Consider the following 20,160-nt stretch of genomic DNA (forward strand, 5'->3'; position numbering starts at 1 on the left):
AACCACATACTTACAAAAAAATGACCTTGGTTTCGTTTTTATTTTACGTTTAAAGTTGTTATGTCACATTTATGTTTATATAACTCATACAAAGTTTCTTGTAATTTGATTGGCCAACTACTATTGATTATTTCTGCCATTTTTAGCGGCCATCTGCAAAAGGACTATTGCACTCCGCGTCCGTGCAATACGGTAGTCATTTTTCCATTAAACGGACGCGGAGCTACCATAGCAACGCTGACAGACGCGCGAGAGTATGGCGCGAGCGTATGGTTTCCACCTCAACTCGCCAATTATAGGTGCAGGTGTTGCTTCTAATATAAATATGCATTTAGATATCTTTTAATTTATTTTGTTTTCCTAGTGATTTATAAAATAAAGTGAAAGCAAGGGAACTCATTTGTGAGTTATATAAAACAAATATTGAATATTTTTATTCGTTCAATGGAAAGAATATTTCCATTCGGTGAAATAATGAACTGTTCCATTTAACTCGGAAAAGCCTCGTTGAATGGAACAGTCCATATTTCATCTCATGAAAACATTCTTACATTGAACTCATATACATTCAATATTTGTATTCTCATGCAGGTGAAACCATATATTGCCTGGACTAAGCAGTAACAAAAAGTACTAACCATCTAATTGTTTGTACAACACACACTTCAATACCATGTATACCTTATTCAGGTTATATAAGTCAACTATCAAGGTTGCCAATAGCTGACCACAAGACCCATGAACTTTACTTTTGTGTAGGGATATTTGTCTGGGATTCCACAAAAAGTACCTCTGAAATAATATTTTAAAGTAAATGAAAAAGAGACCAAAATATACTATTATTTTGTCCTGCATTATTTCTGTTCCAAAATTGTACCCATTTCTGGAACAATTGTGCACAATATTTCCTAAAACAATGAAGAATCAACACTTTTTTTGAAAAACCACTCATCTCTAAACCAGTTTTCAAAAATGTTGGCCTAAATTTGTACCAAAAGCCTGAAATGTTTCAAATCTTCCATCGGTGCGCACCATGCCACTATGAATCCTCCCTCGGCAAAAGACTTATGGCTTGGCGTGTGAAAAAACACGTGTAGAAACAGAAACTTTCATCCAGAAAGATCCATTCAGCTTCAAGTTTTAAAAAAAAAACCTCAGGCGAACCCGTCCGAATCGTCCTGCAGACTGGTTATACTAAAATGCGACACATGTGCGACAATTTGCCATTTAAAATGCTAAAATGGACAAAAATGTGAGTACGTGACCTAAAGACAGGGTCAAAGTCTCACGCGTGAATTAAATAGGTACGTTCTTTTATCATATTTGTGAAGTGACATATTTTGTATTACCTACATTGTTTTCACATTAACATGGCATATTGGCACAAATTTTTGACATATTTCAAGAATTTCCACAATCTGATTGTTGATGAATTTCAGGTTGTTCTGCTTAAGCATATCAGTGATGTTTATCCCTTGACATAAACGTTGTATATTTAGTACTCTGGGTCTTTTTATATTTTATGTACAACACACACTTTCTTTTGGAAAACCAGTGTCCACTTCAGCGGATAATGTACTATAGATCAGTGAGTTAGTATAAAAAAAACAGTTATTAGTAATTTTCATTCAGTGATATAGTTACACAACTTACAGTAGATGTATATAATTATATTTCTCTATCAAAGTTGAAAATGTGATTAGTCAAATAATTATTCACAGCACACAAGTTATGAATTTGACCAAATAGTTCGATCCAAAATGTGGAACAGGTCATTATTGCTGCTGAGAAATAATGTTACTCCTTGTCTTCTAATGTAATACTGACTCGAGTGCATAATCGAATACGATTTTACAATAACCTAAAGAGTACCCCTTACCTTTCATTATTAAAAGCTAATTTAGTACTTCATTTTCAAAAAATACACCTTTTTCGGTCCTCTTGTGATTAACAATACTTAAAGACCACGTGGATTATATTGGGGGAAATTTATTAAGAATATTAAAACTGCAGTTTTACATTAAATTATTAATATATACTTTTAAAATTTACTTTTTAACAAAAACACATTTGGGTTGATATTTGACATCCCTTTTGAAAATATTTTTTCTTTTCTTTCAAAAAGGTGCCTATCAACCAAAATAGGTTTTGGGTTTTTTAAAAACGTATATTTCAAAAATATATGTGTTTTCGTTAATTCCCTCCGAAATTAGCACCAAATTTGTTAGAAACCTATATCTAGGCCAACCATTATAAACCGTTTAATGCACACACGCCTCGTCACTAATGCAAATTAACGAATCCAAACTAGCCGCCAATTTTCAAACATTTCATGCAATAACAACTTCCACCTTCCTGCAAATGTATAAAAATAGCATTACTTTCTGTATCACAACAATTTCAGATTTTTTAAACCTGAATTGCTTTAAACACCAACTCACACAATATATCGATCTCTATCAAATCATCATATTTTATATATATCTTCCTTACAAATATATATTATGCTACTCTTACATTGTATTTACATTGTGGGTATTACAGGGTATCTATATTTTGAGAGTATAAGCACATGTTTTTATGTATTCATTCATTCATTCATTCATTCATTCGTCCATTCACTAATCTAATCATACATCAAACATATTACTATATCTCTTCAAAGATATAGCATAGACTTAATATTCTAACAATATTGTAACAATCAAGGTGTAAATATTCTTGAACTAACAGGTGTATCTTGCCACTTAGCAATACCTTTAATAAACTAGCAATGAATAAATGTAAAATGCGTTGGAAGCCGAATTTATTTCTGCGCATTTTGACACCTCATTCGATACGATAGCCCAGAAAACAATAAAACACCGGTCAATTTAATGTAGTGAGATCCAGATTTGAAAGTTGCACTTACATACAAATTTTTACAATACAAAAACACTCAGATATCATTACACAGATTTTCTTCCATACAAAATCAATACAATTTACTGCAACTTTCCAATTTTGGGTTACATTGATTTAAATGTACGCTGTGACGTCAATATTTAGTCAATTGCTGCAAATGAGGTGTCAAACTGTGCAGAAATAAATTCTCCTTCCAACGCATTTCACAGATTTGTAATACAATCACCCGTTTTTGAATAATGGTCATTATATAAAGGGGGTTAGTTACTTTTTTTGAAATATCATAATAAATCTCCTTTGGAATTGAGTTGTTTGAACACAAGTAATGCCAATGCATCGTGCCTTGAAAGCATTTTGAAGGAAAACGACAAAACTTTTATCGACAAATTATTGAAACACAGATCAACTTAATATTTGGACACCTCTTACAGAATTGCAATGGTCCTACTTTTCCAAAACAGCTTACGTGAGCGGCACCTACACAATGCGACTGATTTAAAATAAAACAAGTTTTCATTCATACGTACTTAGTTTCCGTTCATAACAGCGTTCTTTATCCATGTTGATACATAACGACGTACATGTATATCCAATCGTATTATAAACTTAAAACTACCCAATAAATATAACAATCGATATATAGCATACATATCAATAATGTATAAGCTTGTTGAAGATTGTTAATTTAGTTGGTAAAACAAAATTACATTTTGTTGACACGACGTTGCCTCCGATACCCTCGGATATCATTATAGGCGACTGATTCAGATCAATTGGTCGTGAGAGATTAACGTGGCACAGACACCCTCATTAGCAACGAGATCGAGAAGTACGTAGCTGAGAAACTCAATCACATCCAAAACTCGCTTAATATCAGCGGTTATCCGAACTTGACGTTCCAGATAGAAAGATCAGACCACTTCGTACAGAATACACAGCAAATAAAAAACGTAACATGACAATACCTTACGTTGCTGACCTGTCAGATAGGGACTCTGAAGGGTAGATGTCTCATATAGACAAACTATCACGATATGCAAATGGTCAGGGGTTACGGGGTTGCATCGTAACATTAACTATGTTACGGCGTAACATAGTCAATGGTATCTCATGTTCGGAAAAAGAATGTGAAGATTTTTATATAGGTGAAACCAAGCAATCTCTTTGAGCTACGATTAGGAAAAGTCTCTGGCCTATAGCTGAAACCAAACTTAAGACTCGACCGTCATCATTCTTGACAAGGAGGAACACTGGTTTGAAAAAGGTGTGCTCAAAGCCATCTGGTGAGAGTCATCTCTGAACAGGAAAGGAGGATTGCGTTTGCTACTCTCGCACGCGTGGGACCAGGCAGGAAACGGAATTAATTGCAGCTTGACCAATCGACCTAAATCAGTCGCCTCAGTGATACCCGATGGTATCAAGGGCAATGACGTACGTGTCAACAAAACCTAGGCGTAAGTTCAATTATTTTGATTAATTTTGAAATTTGTAAATAATGTATTAGATTCAAGAATGTATCAACAGAAGAACAAGTTATACGGATCATATTTTGATCAAGTAACAAATGGTGAAATTTAAATTTTATATGGCATGATGGATCGTTTTATAAACAACTTACCATTTTGTAAATTAATATTGCTGGAAGCTCGCATAACCATTTTCAATGGTGTTTCTATTATATTATGCATAGTATATATATATACGTTAAATTGTTTATTCTAGTTTTTTACTCTCGGGATAATGTATACTATACTGCGCCAAAAAAGTATCCTTACACTTGGGAGAAAAATCCTAATCCTAATCCAAAAGAACTGACAAATAAAATGAAAGTTATGAAAAAAGTACAGAGAAGTAAAAACTGAAATAAAAACTGCTTTAAATAACGCTTCATTAAAGAAACCGTTTTGTCTATTTGTTACGCTTGTTGGAATCTTTTTGCGCCTTGTATAGGCCAGTTTGTCACTTTTAAAACTGGACCTTTGTCTGTTCAACTGCTTGTATAAACTTCACTTCTTGTGGTCATATTGGATTCAATGTGGTGTCATAATATCTATTAAAAAACAATTATTCCAACATGCTTCAGTTTTGGAATTGTGATTATTTTTTTTTATTTCCAAGTGTAAGGATACTTTTTGGCGCAGTATATAAGTTATACATTGCGCAAAAACAATTAAGCTACCAGTTGTATTCCCCCCTGTACCGGGGCCCTGTATATCCTACAGAAAGACAGTACAATTCTCATTCGTTGAAATCGTTCAAGAAATAAAGACACGATGATCCAAAAACCAGGGAAGATGAAAATTCAAAAGTTGCAGTTTGCTCCATTACTTTGCATGCCCTATTGATTTGTACACAAAGCGTTGTCGAACAAGAGATTAGCACATTCAACAACAACTAATTAAAACTAGCGTCGTGCTGACATTGATTAGATCATGAAAGTGCAACTTTTGATTTCGTTCCTTCTTCCGATTTTAGATCACCATTTCGTTAATTCTCAACCAATTTCAACAAATGAGGTCTTAAATCAGAGCTAAAGAATTCAGTTATTGGCTGTTTGTTTAAATTTTGACATATCTGCCTTTATTTAGGATATACATAATGGTACGTTAATTCTTTTGCGCACTGTGGTAAATCACATAGTTATTAGACCAACTTCATTAACGACAGAATGACAATCATTTAAAACAGATTTTTTTTTGTTTTTGTTTATATATGCAGCAGACTGCGATACCATTTCCACATAGCATCGACAGAAATCCAAATAATAAGTTGATATCTGCGAGCTATTTAAATCCATTCGAACATCAAGTGATGTAAACACATTATATATAGTGCAATATTTCATGACGAAGATGCCATGTAACGTACATAAATTAGTTATACAAAAGTGTTTTAGGACGCAGGAGGGAAATGGTGCAGTACTGGACAGGGTTTCTGCTTAAAGGACTGTACGTCCTTATTTGTATCACATGTAAAGACTAAATGTATGTAATTTAGTGGTGTTAGTCCAACTGAATGAAACGCCACAATTGTCAACAAGGTGTTATGGCTTCTCTAAGAAAAGGAACCAGTTAGATCAAAACGGTGCCTACCGTTATTCCGAAGGAGCGTTATTCAGAATTGAGCAAAAGGGGTTTTATTCCGAGTTAAGCATAACCGGAATAACGCCCCTTCAGAATAACGTATGTTTTTCATTCAGGAATAACACTTGTTCGGGAAACACACCATTTGCCTGAAAATCTCTTTTTATTGAGATTTCTGAAATGAAAAATATACAATAACTCTTAGCATGCTGTACAAAGTTGCACTTCAAAATATTGTTCGCACAATTTTAAATAAGACGAACCCTGAAATTGGTTTGGTCAACACGCGATCTATTTGGATATAAACAGGGCATAATACTCTATAACTCAAAAATAAATATCTATGGTAAATTTCTGTACAATGCGCCCCCAATTTGCAATAACAAACGTACTGAGTGCAGCACTTGCAGTATTGAGTTCCAGAAGGAAATAAAGTATGAAAATAAATATTTTGATTATAGGAAAACGGAAAGGTCAAGACATACATCAGCACATAAACACATGGTCACACACCAAGCATAAGGTTTAGACCGTTGCTGATCATTAGAACAGCAAATTTCACGTCATTTTTTCGCATTTCGACAAAAGTACCCAGGAAAAGTACTCCGTTCATCTGTGACGTACAAATAGAACAAACATTTGAATTCTACATACCAAGACGCAATGTTTACTACACTGATTCAGGTCCTTCAGGTGCGGATTACTTAACATATGTACATTTATATAAAAGAATAAAACATCAAACATGAAGTGTATAAGAAACTTCTTTCAACAATATAGCTTTGTTCAAGGCTTCCTAAGAAGTTTTCATCCCTCCTCTATATCATCCGACGACTGAGCTCTTAACACTCAACGCACATTGAGTGGCTCAATATCTACGCACTCTTGTCGGGTTGTGCTGATCATACGGGAGGAACGCTTAAAGAGACTCGGACAAGGCTATTTACAATATCGTTTCTGAATCTTTGGTAAAAACACACAAACAATCTGTTTAGATTGTGTGGTCGATTAAATACACATATACAATATTGATATAAATAATAAATAAGGTTTAGATATAAACAAACTATAAAAACAGAAAATCTATTATTTACATTCGAGATCGACAACTTAATGACGTTAAGAATTATCTGATATGAGGAGACTATTCATATTATCAAACCATTAGTAGTCAGCCCAACAAGGACTACGTTGGTCGATCAGCATCTAGGGCCACCAACGGTAGCAACTTCGTGAAAGAAGAAGCAAGGTTTTCAGTTGAGTGATAACCTGTGACAAGGTCGTATATCACCAAAAAATAATTGAATAGAATTCCCATCAAACAGTATGACCTCAAGGCTTTGCACAACTATATTGATAATAGTTCTGCTTTCATGAAACTTGTACATATTAAATTTTATTTATATACAAATTTCATGCACTACGGAAATTAACACACGCCTGTCGAAGTCTAGTACTCAAAACACACTAAAAGTGATTAATGCATAATATACAAAAGATATGAAGAAAAACAATTGTGACATATACGTCAAAACCACTATTTGTCAAATTTTAAGAAATATCTTTTTCTGCAACTGATAAACCATCATTGACAAATTGGGCCAGAAAATTGATGACCTGCTTGATGTTTGTCGATATTGCCAACCTTCGTAACTCAAGGAAGCAAAAGGTAGTTTTTATAAGCTTGACACAATGATTAAGATTCAACGTGTAGTACTGTAATACTATTTGGTACAATTAAATAGCGGCAGTGACGTTTAGTAGAACCTCTGGCGTGGCTGTCGTTGCAAGTTCTTTTGCCCAATCAGGGAACGTTTTGACGTCAAAGATCCACACTCCAAGTGTATTGATACTTGCGTTCGAAACTAAGATGCACAATACATTCAATACAATACCAGCTTTAACCTGTTTGAGAGTAACAAAAGGCAATTGGATTAGATATCAACTTTAACCTATTTGAAAAATAATAATTACAACAGCACTTTGCTTAAATATTTAATATTTCAACGTTTTTGATGCATGTAATTTGTAAAGTAAAATAGAATAAGATCTCCTGTTACAAGTCGATAGTCTGAAGTGTCATTCGTCTGAAAACTCAACCCTACTCCTTGTCTTAGCCCTTACCCTTAACTAGTTTGACCATCACCACAGTTTTAAGATTATGTTTCTATTGACTTCTATAAACTTTTCCTTACCATATCAAAAACTGTCACAAAACCACAAGTAAATGCGATGGCGTTTGGCGGTGTTGCCACTGGAAGCAAGAATGCAAACGAGCAGGCAATGGCAGCTGAAATCATCAGGAATAGAGGATTCACTCCAAGACTGGTACTCTGTGGTAAGGAAGTCATAATAAGAGGTACATTTAGGGTAGACGATGTATTGTTGGTCGAAGTAACCAAAAAATCGACTTTCATTATCTAAATCCATATATTATTGAAAAATAACACTTTAATGTTTTGCAAAAGTTCATTCTACAAATCATATATTTTGAAAACTTGCTTGATCTATTGTTGTTAATGAGTTATGTACGTTTTACAAGTGTTGATGTTTCAGCCGTCTTTACAACATAACTCAAGAACCAGGACCTACAAAAGTGTATCTGTGATATTTGAATTCTCAAGATGCTGTGAACTAACAAATCGCAACAGTTTTAAAATTGCAATTAAAATTAAGATTCTTCATGGAATAGAGTGAGAGGGTGTGTGTGGGGTGAGGGCATGGAATGATGACTTGGTGAGGGCAAAAGGGTAGGTAAGAATATGTTGGTATTTGGGGGTTTGTGGTGTACGGATATACATAATACGGAACACTGTCTGTGTATTGTTTGAAAAAACACATTATAGGCATTTCTTTCCAATCCTTTGTTAGCTTTGTTAATATTGTTTGTTTGAATGTACTTACAAGTGCGGCAAGAATAGGCAGAAATATAGCAGCAGTCGATGTGTTACTGGTAACATTGCTGAAGAAAGCAACAATTATAGATATCAATAGTGCCATGACCTCTGGGGAGAAAACACCCAGAATTGTCAACTGTGCTCCGAGCCAATCCGATAAACCAGATTGCTATGGAAAGAAAAATAAGATATGAAGATATTTGGGTGGTAAAACGGAATCTCTTTTTGTAAATATGGTACAAACCTACATTGTGCAGTCTAAAATGAAAGCTATTAGAAAGGCTTGTGAGTTTTGTCCCATGCCATATTTCACTACATTGGGCTGTTCCAGTTGGGTATTGATTTCAAATGGAGTAACCCTTTTAGATAACCCCATTTGAAATTTACATTCCCTGTGTGGAAGATTAAGATCATGTCTTCCATATAGGGGGTGTATAGACTTCAACTGGAATATCCCATTTGATGCATTAAAATGGTAAGGTTAGTTATTAAGAGTTTATTCTGACGTATTTATTGACAACATTATCACAACGGACTGAAGAGCAATGTAATGAAATGATTCATCTCTACTAACTGCAATTGCTGCCTCGTGACAAATTCTATGGTTAGTATAAATAGTATCCAAATAATGAATGTTTATGAGTTCAATGGTAAGAATATTTTCATAAGGTGAAATATGGACTGTTCCATTCAACGAGGCTTTGCCGAGTTGAACGGAACAGTTCATATTGCACCGAATGGAAATATCAAATATTCTTTCCATTGAACGAATAAAAACATTCAATATTTGTTTTATATAACACATAAATAAGTTCTCTTGCTTCCACTTAATTTTATAAATCACCAACAAAATAAATTAAAAGATATCTAAATGATATCTTTCCGCGGAATGCAATAGTCCTTTTGCAGCTGGCCACTAAAAATAGCAGAAATAATCAATAGTAATTGGCCAATCAAATGACAAGAAACTTTGTATGAGTAATATAAAAGAAACTAGCCGCTTGCAAACCGAGCCTAAATGAAAAGCAGTTATATGTAAACAAGAACTGTAGTATCTATCTAACGTGGTCTAATTAATAAGTAATTGATATGTGACACAATTGCGCAGGCAAGTGTATAATGATTCCTGTACGGGTTGCTTCGGGCCACATAATAAGCTGATACCATGCATTGGCTTTTGCGTGGTCAATTCGTAATTTGTCATTTTCAAAATTGCACGAGTTTCCAAACAACTGTTCCTATGCTCACGATGATTAAACTTTTGATATCAAATTTGGTATCAACCTTCGAAGTAAAGTGTATAGAAAATTATTATATAAATTATTTTGCCATAAACTCATCAGACTCTTATTAAATGGGGATGGAATTAGTGGCGACTTTTTAATTTGGCTGTGTTTATATTTAGAAGCGTCTATTAAATTTCATACATAGAACTAACATGGCTGAGCAAGGTAATACGAAATTGCATGTAATACTAAAAAAGCTGAATGGACTTACTTTGCAACCTTCAGCTAGGGCGAAGCCACCTCCAAGCAAGAAAACGACATCCCATGCCATCTTGTGAGAGACGACGTGCCATTCCAAGAGGGACTTGACCTTTTTGTCTTCATTTTCTGTGTAAAAGTTATTCAAAACTGCTATGTTATACGCGTGTTGCAGATGTGGACCGGTGTCACATTAAAACAATTTGAGTTCTGGGCCGTTAAGTTGACTAAGGTCCGAATAGTTCTTGATGATTTTGCTTATTTCGTGCACTACCCCGGGATGTACTACATGCAGTGACGATACAAGGAAGAAGTGTTCGATCCAGCTATGCTCAAACAAAATAATTATGTGCGACACCGTTCAATCACCCTATTTAGACTTAACCACAATGTGTTTTGAACCCGGGATGGGTGGGATAGCCAAGTTGCAGGTGGCTCTTTTTAGGGAAAGGTTAGTGTACTTTTATATCACCATGCCCATGATGCCATGCGTCATAGATTAATATGACTCAAGTTCAATGGCAAATTATCGTCACTTTCAGCTTCTATTATCTATGATAGAGAATATTTATAATTATCAGAATATCTTTATTGTGTTTACATGAAATGACAGGAAAATGCATACAAAATTCAAATAAATGATAATCAACAATCATCATAAAAAAATCTCTCCTTTAGAAATTATTTACAAAAAAGAGCGGATTTGGGGGAATTTTACAAGTTATCAATTACTTTCTTGTAATATTCACATGTAGTATCCCAACCAAGTAGCAGGTCTTTAACACACGCATTTCATGTGTTCAACAAATTCTCTATAGAAACATTGGAAATATTTCCAATTCTACAGTGCAAAGCGATCTATGAATAGATGCGACAGGATTACGAGATTATCTCAATTATATAATTCTGTTAACTCTCCTGTGTTTCTTACATGAACACATTAGAGAATGAATTTGGAGAAAACCTTCTGATAATTACAAACACTCGCTGAGCAGCAAGACCTTCCTCTAAGTTTTTAATCCGATAAACTGATTATCTATTTGTTTTCATGAATTGGAAGACATTCTTTGATGTATTACTGAGCTCAATCATCTGAAATTAATGGAGCGTGAACCACCCAGGCTGGTGGATCAGGATAGTATTTTATTAACAGGTTTTCTCCAAATTCGTTTCCTAATGATGTGAATTGCAGAAAAATACATATGCTGCAGATTTCAGATAAGCTGAGTTACGGAACACCAGGTTTGACTCCAGGAGAAAGTTAGACAGTTGTGTGTGTTTGTTGTTTTTGTTCACGTTGTTTTTGTATTTATCACCACCATGCAGTATTCAACTGACTTTTCACGTTTTTGTCATTCCAGCCTAAATGTAATCTATTGTCCAGCTACAATTATTGTAATTCGTATTGCTGTTTGTCTCTGGATGGGTTCGAAAACAAAAAAACTCCTGGGCGTTTTGGTTTCTCAGGAACGCGTTTTTACACCTTTTGCAGATTTGAACATAATATTCAAATCTGGAAGTTCGATTAGAATACCTAAACAGGTAATGTATTGCTAGTATCGTAAACTTGACAAAACCTATTTAATTGTGTGTTACCTTCATTTCCATAACCACAGATGAATTTCGGAGGCTTAGACGGGAACAGGAAAAGCGAGAGTGCCACAATCATCCCCGCTGTAGAATCAGTTACGTAACTGTGTAATGACAATCAAGTAAGAACATTATTAGATTTATTCATTTATTGTTTTTTAAATGTTTTATCTCATTCTCGGGCTTTATAAACATGATAAAGCAGTCGTACGTTTGGCGTACAATGTGAAGTCAAATGATTGTGAAGAATGTTTACATTTATGAATTCTCAAATTGCCCAAGTGTGCCAATTTGTCACCATAGTCTATCCTTTGTTTTCTACATGCATAATGCTCAAATGCAATTAAAACAATAATACGCAACTTTCCGGTCAAGGATAGTTTTGGTATTATCTACTAGCCTATGAAATGTACGTTTAAAAAACACGACGAACTAATAAACCTACTACTTACCCCTTCCTAAAAAATATGGCCCATCCCGGTACGAACTGAGGATCTCTAGTTAACCACAGGAGAGCAATGGCACACAGATGTATGAATACCACTATCTCTGCGTAGCTGCCATTTGTAAATGCAAAAAAACAAGACGTATTGAATTTCATGTTTAACTCAATGAATGAGTTACGAAAGTAATGATATACAGAAACTGATGGAAGGCGCCACGAATAACAAATCACGAGTCTGAAAAGTCACGACGCCTCAATCACGTTAATGTAAAAGCAAATGTAAAAACCAATATGAAGTTGGCAACAGAAATTCAGATGTATTTATATGCGAGTGAATAGGAATCATCATTAATGGAGTTGCAACACCAGTGGCGGCATTATAACATGTATGAAATATGTTGCATTCGTTTGTGATATCCATGTTTGTTTGTGTGTTTGTTTGTTTTATTTCTTCTTTAACCTGGGACACTCAATCAGTTGAAAACACAATTAATCATCTGTTCTTCCTTGAGGCCCAGGGATCAATACAACATTTACATTACTCAAAAAAGTTTTTCAAATACTACATACATTCAAATACACACTATTAAAATTGAATTTAAATTTAGATACAATGCTTAAAAATAATTTTACAACAATATGTATAAAAAATACCATTAATATTACATAACCACATGTACACTGATAGCCAGAATGGAGTCAAGTGACTCTATAAGTGGAGTAAACTAGCACTGACTCTCCAAAGGAGTCACCTGATTATTACAGGAGAGTCAATTGACTCTACATTCAGAGTCGTCGACGGAGTCAAGAAATTTATGACTCTTCAAGGGAGTCAGACTCTGTAATTACTTGGCTCTTGACATGGAATGTATATTCTCCCATTCCAAGGGGATGGCGGTCAAGCCGATTTTTCTCCATCGTGTCGTCTGACAATCGCCAATGGCGTGAAACTCATAGTAAAGTGGTAAAGTCTCCTATTCCGGTAGGTCTATACTTTAAAATTTTATCTTGATGTACATCTATGTGTATCTTTATTTTGTCTTTTTTCGGACAGTCGGAGTGACCCTGTAATGGAGTCAGGGTGACTCTATTAATGGAGTCTGGGTTACTCTAGGAGCAGAGTCCAGCCACTACGCGACTCTATGTCTAAAATGAATCTATATTGGGAGGCAGATGACTCCTGTGTAGAGTCATCAACAGTGACTCTTCAGGGGAGTCAAGAAATGTATGACTCTTCAAGGGAGTCAAATGACTCCAAATATGGAGTCATTTTAGACATAGAGTCGCAGAGTGGCTGGACTCTACTTTTAGAGTCACCTGGACTCCAGTTTGGCTTTCAGTGTATTCCTATAGACATTAATATTACATAGCAAACTCAAAACTCATTATTCCAACATGATTTGATATCGCACATAGTTAGGCAAAATAGAAAATTTTCCGGAACAGGTATATGCCATATCCAGGTACATTATCACGTTTTGTACTCTCAAAAATAAAGTTTAAAAAGCCGTTTCACGTCACCACCTTTTTGAAAAAGTGAGGAGGGAGGGAGGTGCTTTTTTTGTTGTTGCTGCTAAATTGTCAAAGCACGTAAAATTGACATTGCTAGCAGTTTTCAGCATATGCCAGGAAAACGACGAGGCCCTTTTTTATTTAAGATTCTGAGGGGTTAGATCCCTGGAGTTACACAAAAATACATTCAAGTGATTCATGCTGACTATATACACTTGTTAAACATTTTACTTAAGTAATAAAGACTTGAATTTAATATTTTTTAATTGGCCTGTAATACCAAATTCGCTTGTATGAATACACTGATAGAGATAAAATCTTACCATATAGTCTTATGTTAACTTACATAATATTTATATAGTACATTTTTACCATAAATAACACAATTATTTGAGACATAAGCCACCAGCCCTTACCTCATCGGCCCTAGTTGTTTGTGCGCCTTTTTGATATACGCAGTGGCTCGAGCATTCTGTTCTGGTGTTCTGGGTTTGCCACGAGACCCTGGACAGCACCTGCAATGAGCACAACTTATTACTGAAATATTTTATCTTACCAAGACAGGGGTGGAATGTCAGCCATGATAACATATCAATATAAAAAGAGTATTTCAACAGCGTTTTAACAATTTTGCAAACAGTTGCAATAAAACATCAATGTGCGTACACTGTTCAACCACTGGAGTTTGAATTCACCAACTTGAACTAATATTTTTAATATGGTTTGCTGCGAACACATGTCTGCTGCCAACGTGCGTTTCTGATCAACATGTTTTATGATTGATTCTTTGGTCATGCCACAATGACATCTTGTCTGCATCAGCCCCTACTAGAGTACTTCACATGGAAATGACTGCATTTCACAACTAATGCACATTATGGCTGGTTTTAGTCTTTCACCTCTTGTTAGATTGAGGCATAATGTATGTGTCTTAACGCATTCGTGGTGTCCTTACACATTGGTATGTATGTTTGTTTGCTTGTTTGTTTGTTTGTTTACCAAGGTTTATCAGTTAGAGACACACGCTTTTACAGCTTTTTACATGTTCTTTTTTCTAGTTTCTTACCATCTATCAAGGTAATAAATTTGTAACCAAATCCATGTGAGTGCCAAGCATACGATCATACAAGGGAACGCATACAGCATATAGGTGCCAAAGTTGACTCCCGTGGCTGTTCCAAAGAGACTGGGTAGAAAATGAAAAATAAATAGTGTTAGATCAGATACATTTTTCAGTAACTTTTAAAATTGTCGCCTTTCTTTTCTTTTCTTTTCTTCCTTCCTTCCTTCCTGTCTTCCTTTCTTTCTTTCTTTCTTTCTTTCTTTTCGTTCCTTACTTCCTTCTCTCCTTCCTTCCGTATGATAACAAATAGGCCCATACAAGAATATACCATATTCTCCCCTCCCTCCATCTATCCTCGCTCTCTCAAACTCCAATTTCCCCCTCCCTAGTGGCGTTGTCTGAGTTTTTTCTTTTAAGAGGGCATGGGGAGAGTCGATTTTCACATTGACAAAAATGGGCAAAAAGGTCTATAAACGTAAAGTATCATGGCGGCCAGCATCCAACAGTGGGAGGGTCAAGCAGGAGGGCAAGATGTTCCATGAGGAGCTGTCTTTCTCCCTTGGCTACAGCCACTGCACCTCCCTATCCACTTCCAAGGCCCTCCCTCCACTCTTCCCTACCCCCTTTCTTACCAGACGCAATTTACGACATGTTCTACTAAAAATATATGTGCACATGATATATTGTTCCAGAAGTATGCTACACTTCTCTCTCCAGTAAAAACAGACTATTTATACGAAAACTTTTTATAGAACGCCATTTCCCAAATTGATTTTTTTACGTCATGAGCACACACAAAAGTATATAAGCTTGACGTTTGAAACATAACATTATTTTGATCTAATCCAATCATTAATTTTCAACAACATATCGCGTGTTTTTTGCCCAAACCAAATTGGATTTCCAATTATTGGTCTTTTAATTAGATAATACATAGGAGGTAATGTTGTAGTCTGTGAGAAAATGTGAAAACTATTGTTCTTAAATACACGTATTTTCGTTTATAATTTATTGCTCACTATAGACTTTTCCGACATCTAGAGGCTTTATGGCAGAATGATTTGAATAGATAATCCTCTATAAACCTCTAGACGTTGTATTTGTGCTTTTACCGCATTTCGCCAACTCTATATGTATCTGCAAATGTTTGGTGATACAAAGTGCGTTGTCATAAGTTGTTCCAGGAACAGGTAAAGAAAATGTCTTTGACTACGTTTTGTTATATACAGCGTTCTAGGAATAAAGCCAAAGTAAGCATGTGTCATCATTTTGTGACACATTGTGTTCCAGAACCGATAAGACAACAGAATGCATGTGACAACGTTTTTGTTATACAATGTTTTCGAGGCGAAAATGGTATGTGTGTGACATTATCAAAGTACTCGATATACACATTTTTCTCTGATCTTTATACAGGTAGACACACGTACTGCGCCACCATTGAAAACGAACCCCCTACGCACAGACACCCCCTTAGCGACACAAATACACATACAAAAACCTACACGTACATTTACATACTGCCTATGGAAAAAAAAAATTAACGCTTTCTTTCTTTAGTTACATTATAACTATAAAGCAGTTCTTGAATGATAAACAAGTATTCATTTTTATCTTCATATCAATTTCAACATATTTTCAAAGCAGTTTCAAAACCAATTAAGTAATTGACTGTGCTTTATCTCTTTCACACTCAATTCAATACGAGGTTAAGGGCTGGGGTATGAGCGACCTTGAAGTTCCGGTATCTGGAGAGGGGAAGCAATGAGTTACCTCAAATCACAGCGGCAGGTAGTGACTGGGCCGCCGAGTGCTAATATATATTTATTTTGGAAGGTTCGTGTTTGTTTTAAATTTTGGGGCGTTTTTCCAAAATTTGATATTTTTGGTCATATTTCAAAAAAGCGACATGCCAAAGACAACTCTTTGGGCACATAGTTTGTTATTGTTATTGCAGTTCTTTTCCACATACCTACGTTAACATTCGATTGGGTGATTTACTAATATTATATATTTTATGACTGCAATTTGGCGTTTTCAATGCGTTTTACACGTATCATGAAATTAACGCAAATATCTAGTCACGCTGCTTTTAGAATTTTTACCTGATCGTCGGCTTTTGCAGGCAACAGAATGCAGATTGGCTCACGATAGATGTCGTATTCCTCTATGTGGTTCACTCATTGATAAAATGAGTTTGCATTCCTTGTAACAACACACACATTGCCGTCTGGAAACCGGGTCTGGTACTGATTTTGGGACAGCCAATAGACTTCAGCGCCGTATCACATCTCATAAAAACCACACTGACGACTATGTGTTTATGTTTCCCGCACGAAAGCTTGTGTCTACATCTATTACTATACTTCTTTGGAAACGTTGACCTTTGACCATTCTTTGTATAACGCCCTGATATGACCTTGATATGTTCGCTTGATTGGGTACGTTATAGCATCCATTTCATTGAGGTGTTAGGACTTGGTCAGTATAATACTTGCAGGGATACAATAGTTTAACATGGTGTGTGAGCATGGTGAAAGACTCATTATTGATTAGGCGCGGACATATTAAAGGCACAGGTCCTTTGCGTGTATAGCAGAAAATTATAATAGAATGTGTGAATAGAATGTTTGGAATTTTGCAACTAAAATACTAACTGCATTCTGCATTATGTATTTATTTATTTATTTAGGCCTATGCCTATTTATTTATTTACTGACTTATTTATTTATTTTATTTATTTGGTATATTAGTTAGTAGGCCTAGTTAGTAATATTCCATGATAGGCCTACGTCGGTTTATTATTGATTGTTGATAACTTGACAACTTGATTGATTGATCGATTGATAGTCATTTCACATTATATTCCTAGTTTATAGGCCAATTTGAATAACATCGTACATTAGATAAATAGACCTATCAGTATTGATTTATTCTATTCAGCAATATCAAGGATTACTATCAAACTTCTCATAGCTGATTGTCAGTTGGCTCAGTGGTAACGCAGTAGGTTTTACAACACCGAGGTCCCGGGTTCGATTCCCACCTCTGCCTATTTTTTGCAAGGCTGAGAAAAAATGAAATTTCTGGACTGCAAACTTATTTGGCGCGCGATCTGAGCTGGTCCTTTTCTGGTGGCTGTGTCTGGCTTACAGGCACACTCCCTCTGCATCCAAACCAGGTTCACGCTCATTAGACCTCCCTTAAGCATGTCTAAAAATTAAATCTCGCATGTCTCGTACAAAAAAAAAAAGTGAAACACAAGAAACACGATCAATTATTTCCACAGACACGTGCCGTCAAGATTAGATGCCCCAAATATCCAAATGGCATTTTTGTTTGAAAAAAATGCTTACAATTAATTAATTAATTAATAATGATATGAATTATATTTGCACACTACATAATACATCTAGGCCAAATTCAAGAAAAAGTATCGTAGCTGTTTAGTATTATTACACGAAAATCTTAACTAAAACAGATACGAAGCGATGTGGCCTGTCTACTATAATAACCTATCGTATCACAAAATCAAGTCTTCCTATGATGCATTGCAAGTCCAGTGGCTTATGAAGATCATTCAACATGGGGCTGACAAAACCAAATTCTGTTGATGACTTGTTCTGGGGTGCCCGAGGGGGTTCGTTCCTCTGTTCTCTCAATTTTCCTGTATCTGATCACAGGTTTGTTTTTACTTTCCCTGGAAATAGTGTGGTTCCAAGGACATGGAGTATTTTGGCTATAGAAAATACATGCTTAGAATCTCGTTATGCTTTGCTTTATAGGGTGTTCAGTGTTCACAGAACATCATCGCAGTCACTAACAACCTCATTAAAATTGTCTTCATTCGGTATGTGCTAAATATAGGATCCACAACTTACAAGTTCCAGTTATAAACGTGTGTGTAGCCTTATTTGTTTTACACGTGAGGACCAATTTATAGTGTCATACATCATTGCGTTCAGTAACAATTTCATTATGTAAAAGGGGGCCGATTTAAAAGTTGCATACATGAGTCCATAGCAGTCAGGTTTTCCTCAACAAAGACATGAATAGTCCTGGCCTACTGTATTATTTTACGAGTTGGGTGACTTGGGTCCTACGGAATCAGATACAACTTTTAAAACGGCCTCTTTTTTAGATAATGAAATTGTGACTGAAGTTACAATATGTGACGCTGTAAATTGGTCCACATGTGTAAAACCACAACCTGGTCGTATATAGTCAGTTTACATGGCCCTAAACTGACTACAGTATAGAGCAGTTTATGATGACTATATTAACGTCCTCTGTTGGTCAACTTGACATTAAGGTTACTCTTGCTTTCTTGCCCTGCGGGGCTATTATATATTGGAACTCCGTTAATTACTCACTATGGGAGTTTCCGGCCTCAGTCATACCAGGTTTGCGGCCTTGATTTATAAGCCCTCACGGGCTGGGGGCCCAGTATCAATAAAAGACATCAAGGCCGCAAGCCTGGAAGAGTTGAGGCTGAAAACTCCCATAGTGAGGACTTGCAACTAATGGAGTTCCAATATACCACTTTATGTTTTCCTCTTAAATTGCCCCATTCTTCAGACCCTGCCCTCTATCGGGGGTTAGTTTATAGTTTAAGCTTGATCACTATTGTTTTCGGCGGTAATTGTTCCTTTGTAGCCCTGCAGGGCGATCTTGAACAATATTGTTATTCCAAACGTTTCATTTACGTAATAAAGTTAATCAACAATAAATTATTAACAATAGAGGTCGCTATCACTCTTTATGTATCTTAAACTGCCGTATATGATCAGTTTAATATCATTATGATCAGTTTAAAATCATTATTTACTGACTGTGTTCGGCAGTTTAGTTAGGAGACCAGGTTGGTAAAACAAATAAGGCTATACAATGTATAGCCTTATTTGTTTTATAGTATACATACCTTTTTACATTTCGTAAAATATTTTTCAATTTATTTTAAAAAGTGTATGGGATACATAAATTGTGGATCCTATATAAAGACTTATCATGGGATCGGGATGACTTGGGTTGATTTCAGCTGTCGGTAACGCGAACCGTCACTGTAAATAATCTGTTTACTGAAACCGAACAATTTATTAGTTTTCAAGGAATGTACAAGTTCCGCGGGAAAATGTAAGGTTTAATTAAAACAATGCATTATTGTACGGCGTACTTCTCTGCT

General features: G+C 35.5%; 1 protein-coding gene across 1 annotated transcript in view; it reads right to left on the reverse strand.

Moving 5' to 3' along the window:
* Positions 1 to 5,613: 5,613 nt before the first annotated feature.
* The window catches only part of LOC140160858 (Na(+)/citrate cotransporter-like), a 93,757-nt gene continuing 79,210 nt past the window's right edge, over positions 5,614 to 20,160 (reverse strand). The window contains exons 6-13 of the mRNA XM_072184181.1: positions 14,982 to 15,101; positions 14,332 to 14,430; positions 12,411 to 12,515; positions 11,965 to 12,062; positions 10,382 to 10,497; positions 8,892 to 9,053; positions 8,183 to 8,320; positions 5,614 to 7,892 (exon numbers count right to left, since the gene is read on the reverse strand). Of these exons, the coding sequence (XP_072040282.1) occupies positions 7,725 to 7,892; positions 8,183 to 8,320; positions 8,892 to 9,053; positions 10,382 to 10,497; positions 11,965 to 12,062; positions 12,411 to 12,515; positions 14,332 to 14,430; positions 14,982 to 15,101 (1,006 nt within the window). The 3' untranslated portion in view covers positions 5,614 to 7,724. The remainder of the gene's footprint in view (positions 7,893 to 8,182; positions 8,321 to 8,891; positions 9,054 to 10,381; positions 10,498 to 11,964; positions 12,063 to 12,410; positions 12,516 to 14,331; positions 14,431 to 14,981; positions 15,102 to 20,160) is intronic.

This window comes from Amphiura filiformis, chromosome 9 (genome assembly GCF_039555335.1).
Source record: "Amphiura filiformis chromosome 9, Afil_fr2py, whole genome shotgun sequence".
NCBI classification, from domain to species: domain Eukaryota; kingdom Metazoa; phylum Echinodermata; class Ophiuroidea; order Amphilepidida; family Amphiuridae; genus Amphiura; species Amphiura filiformis.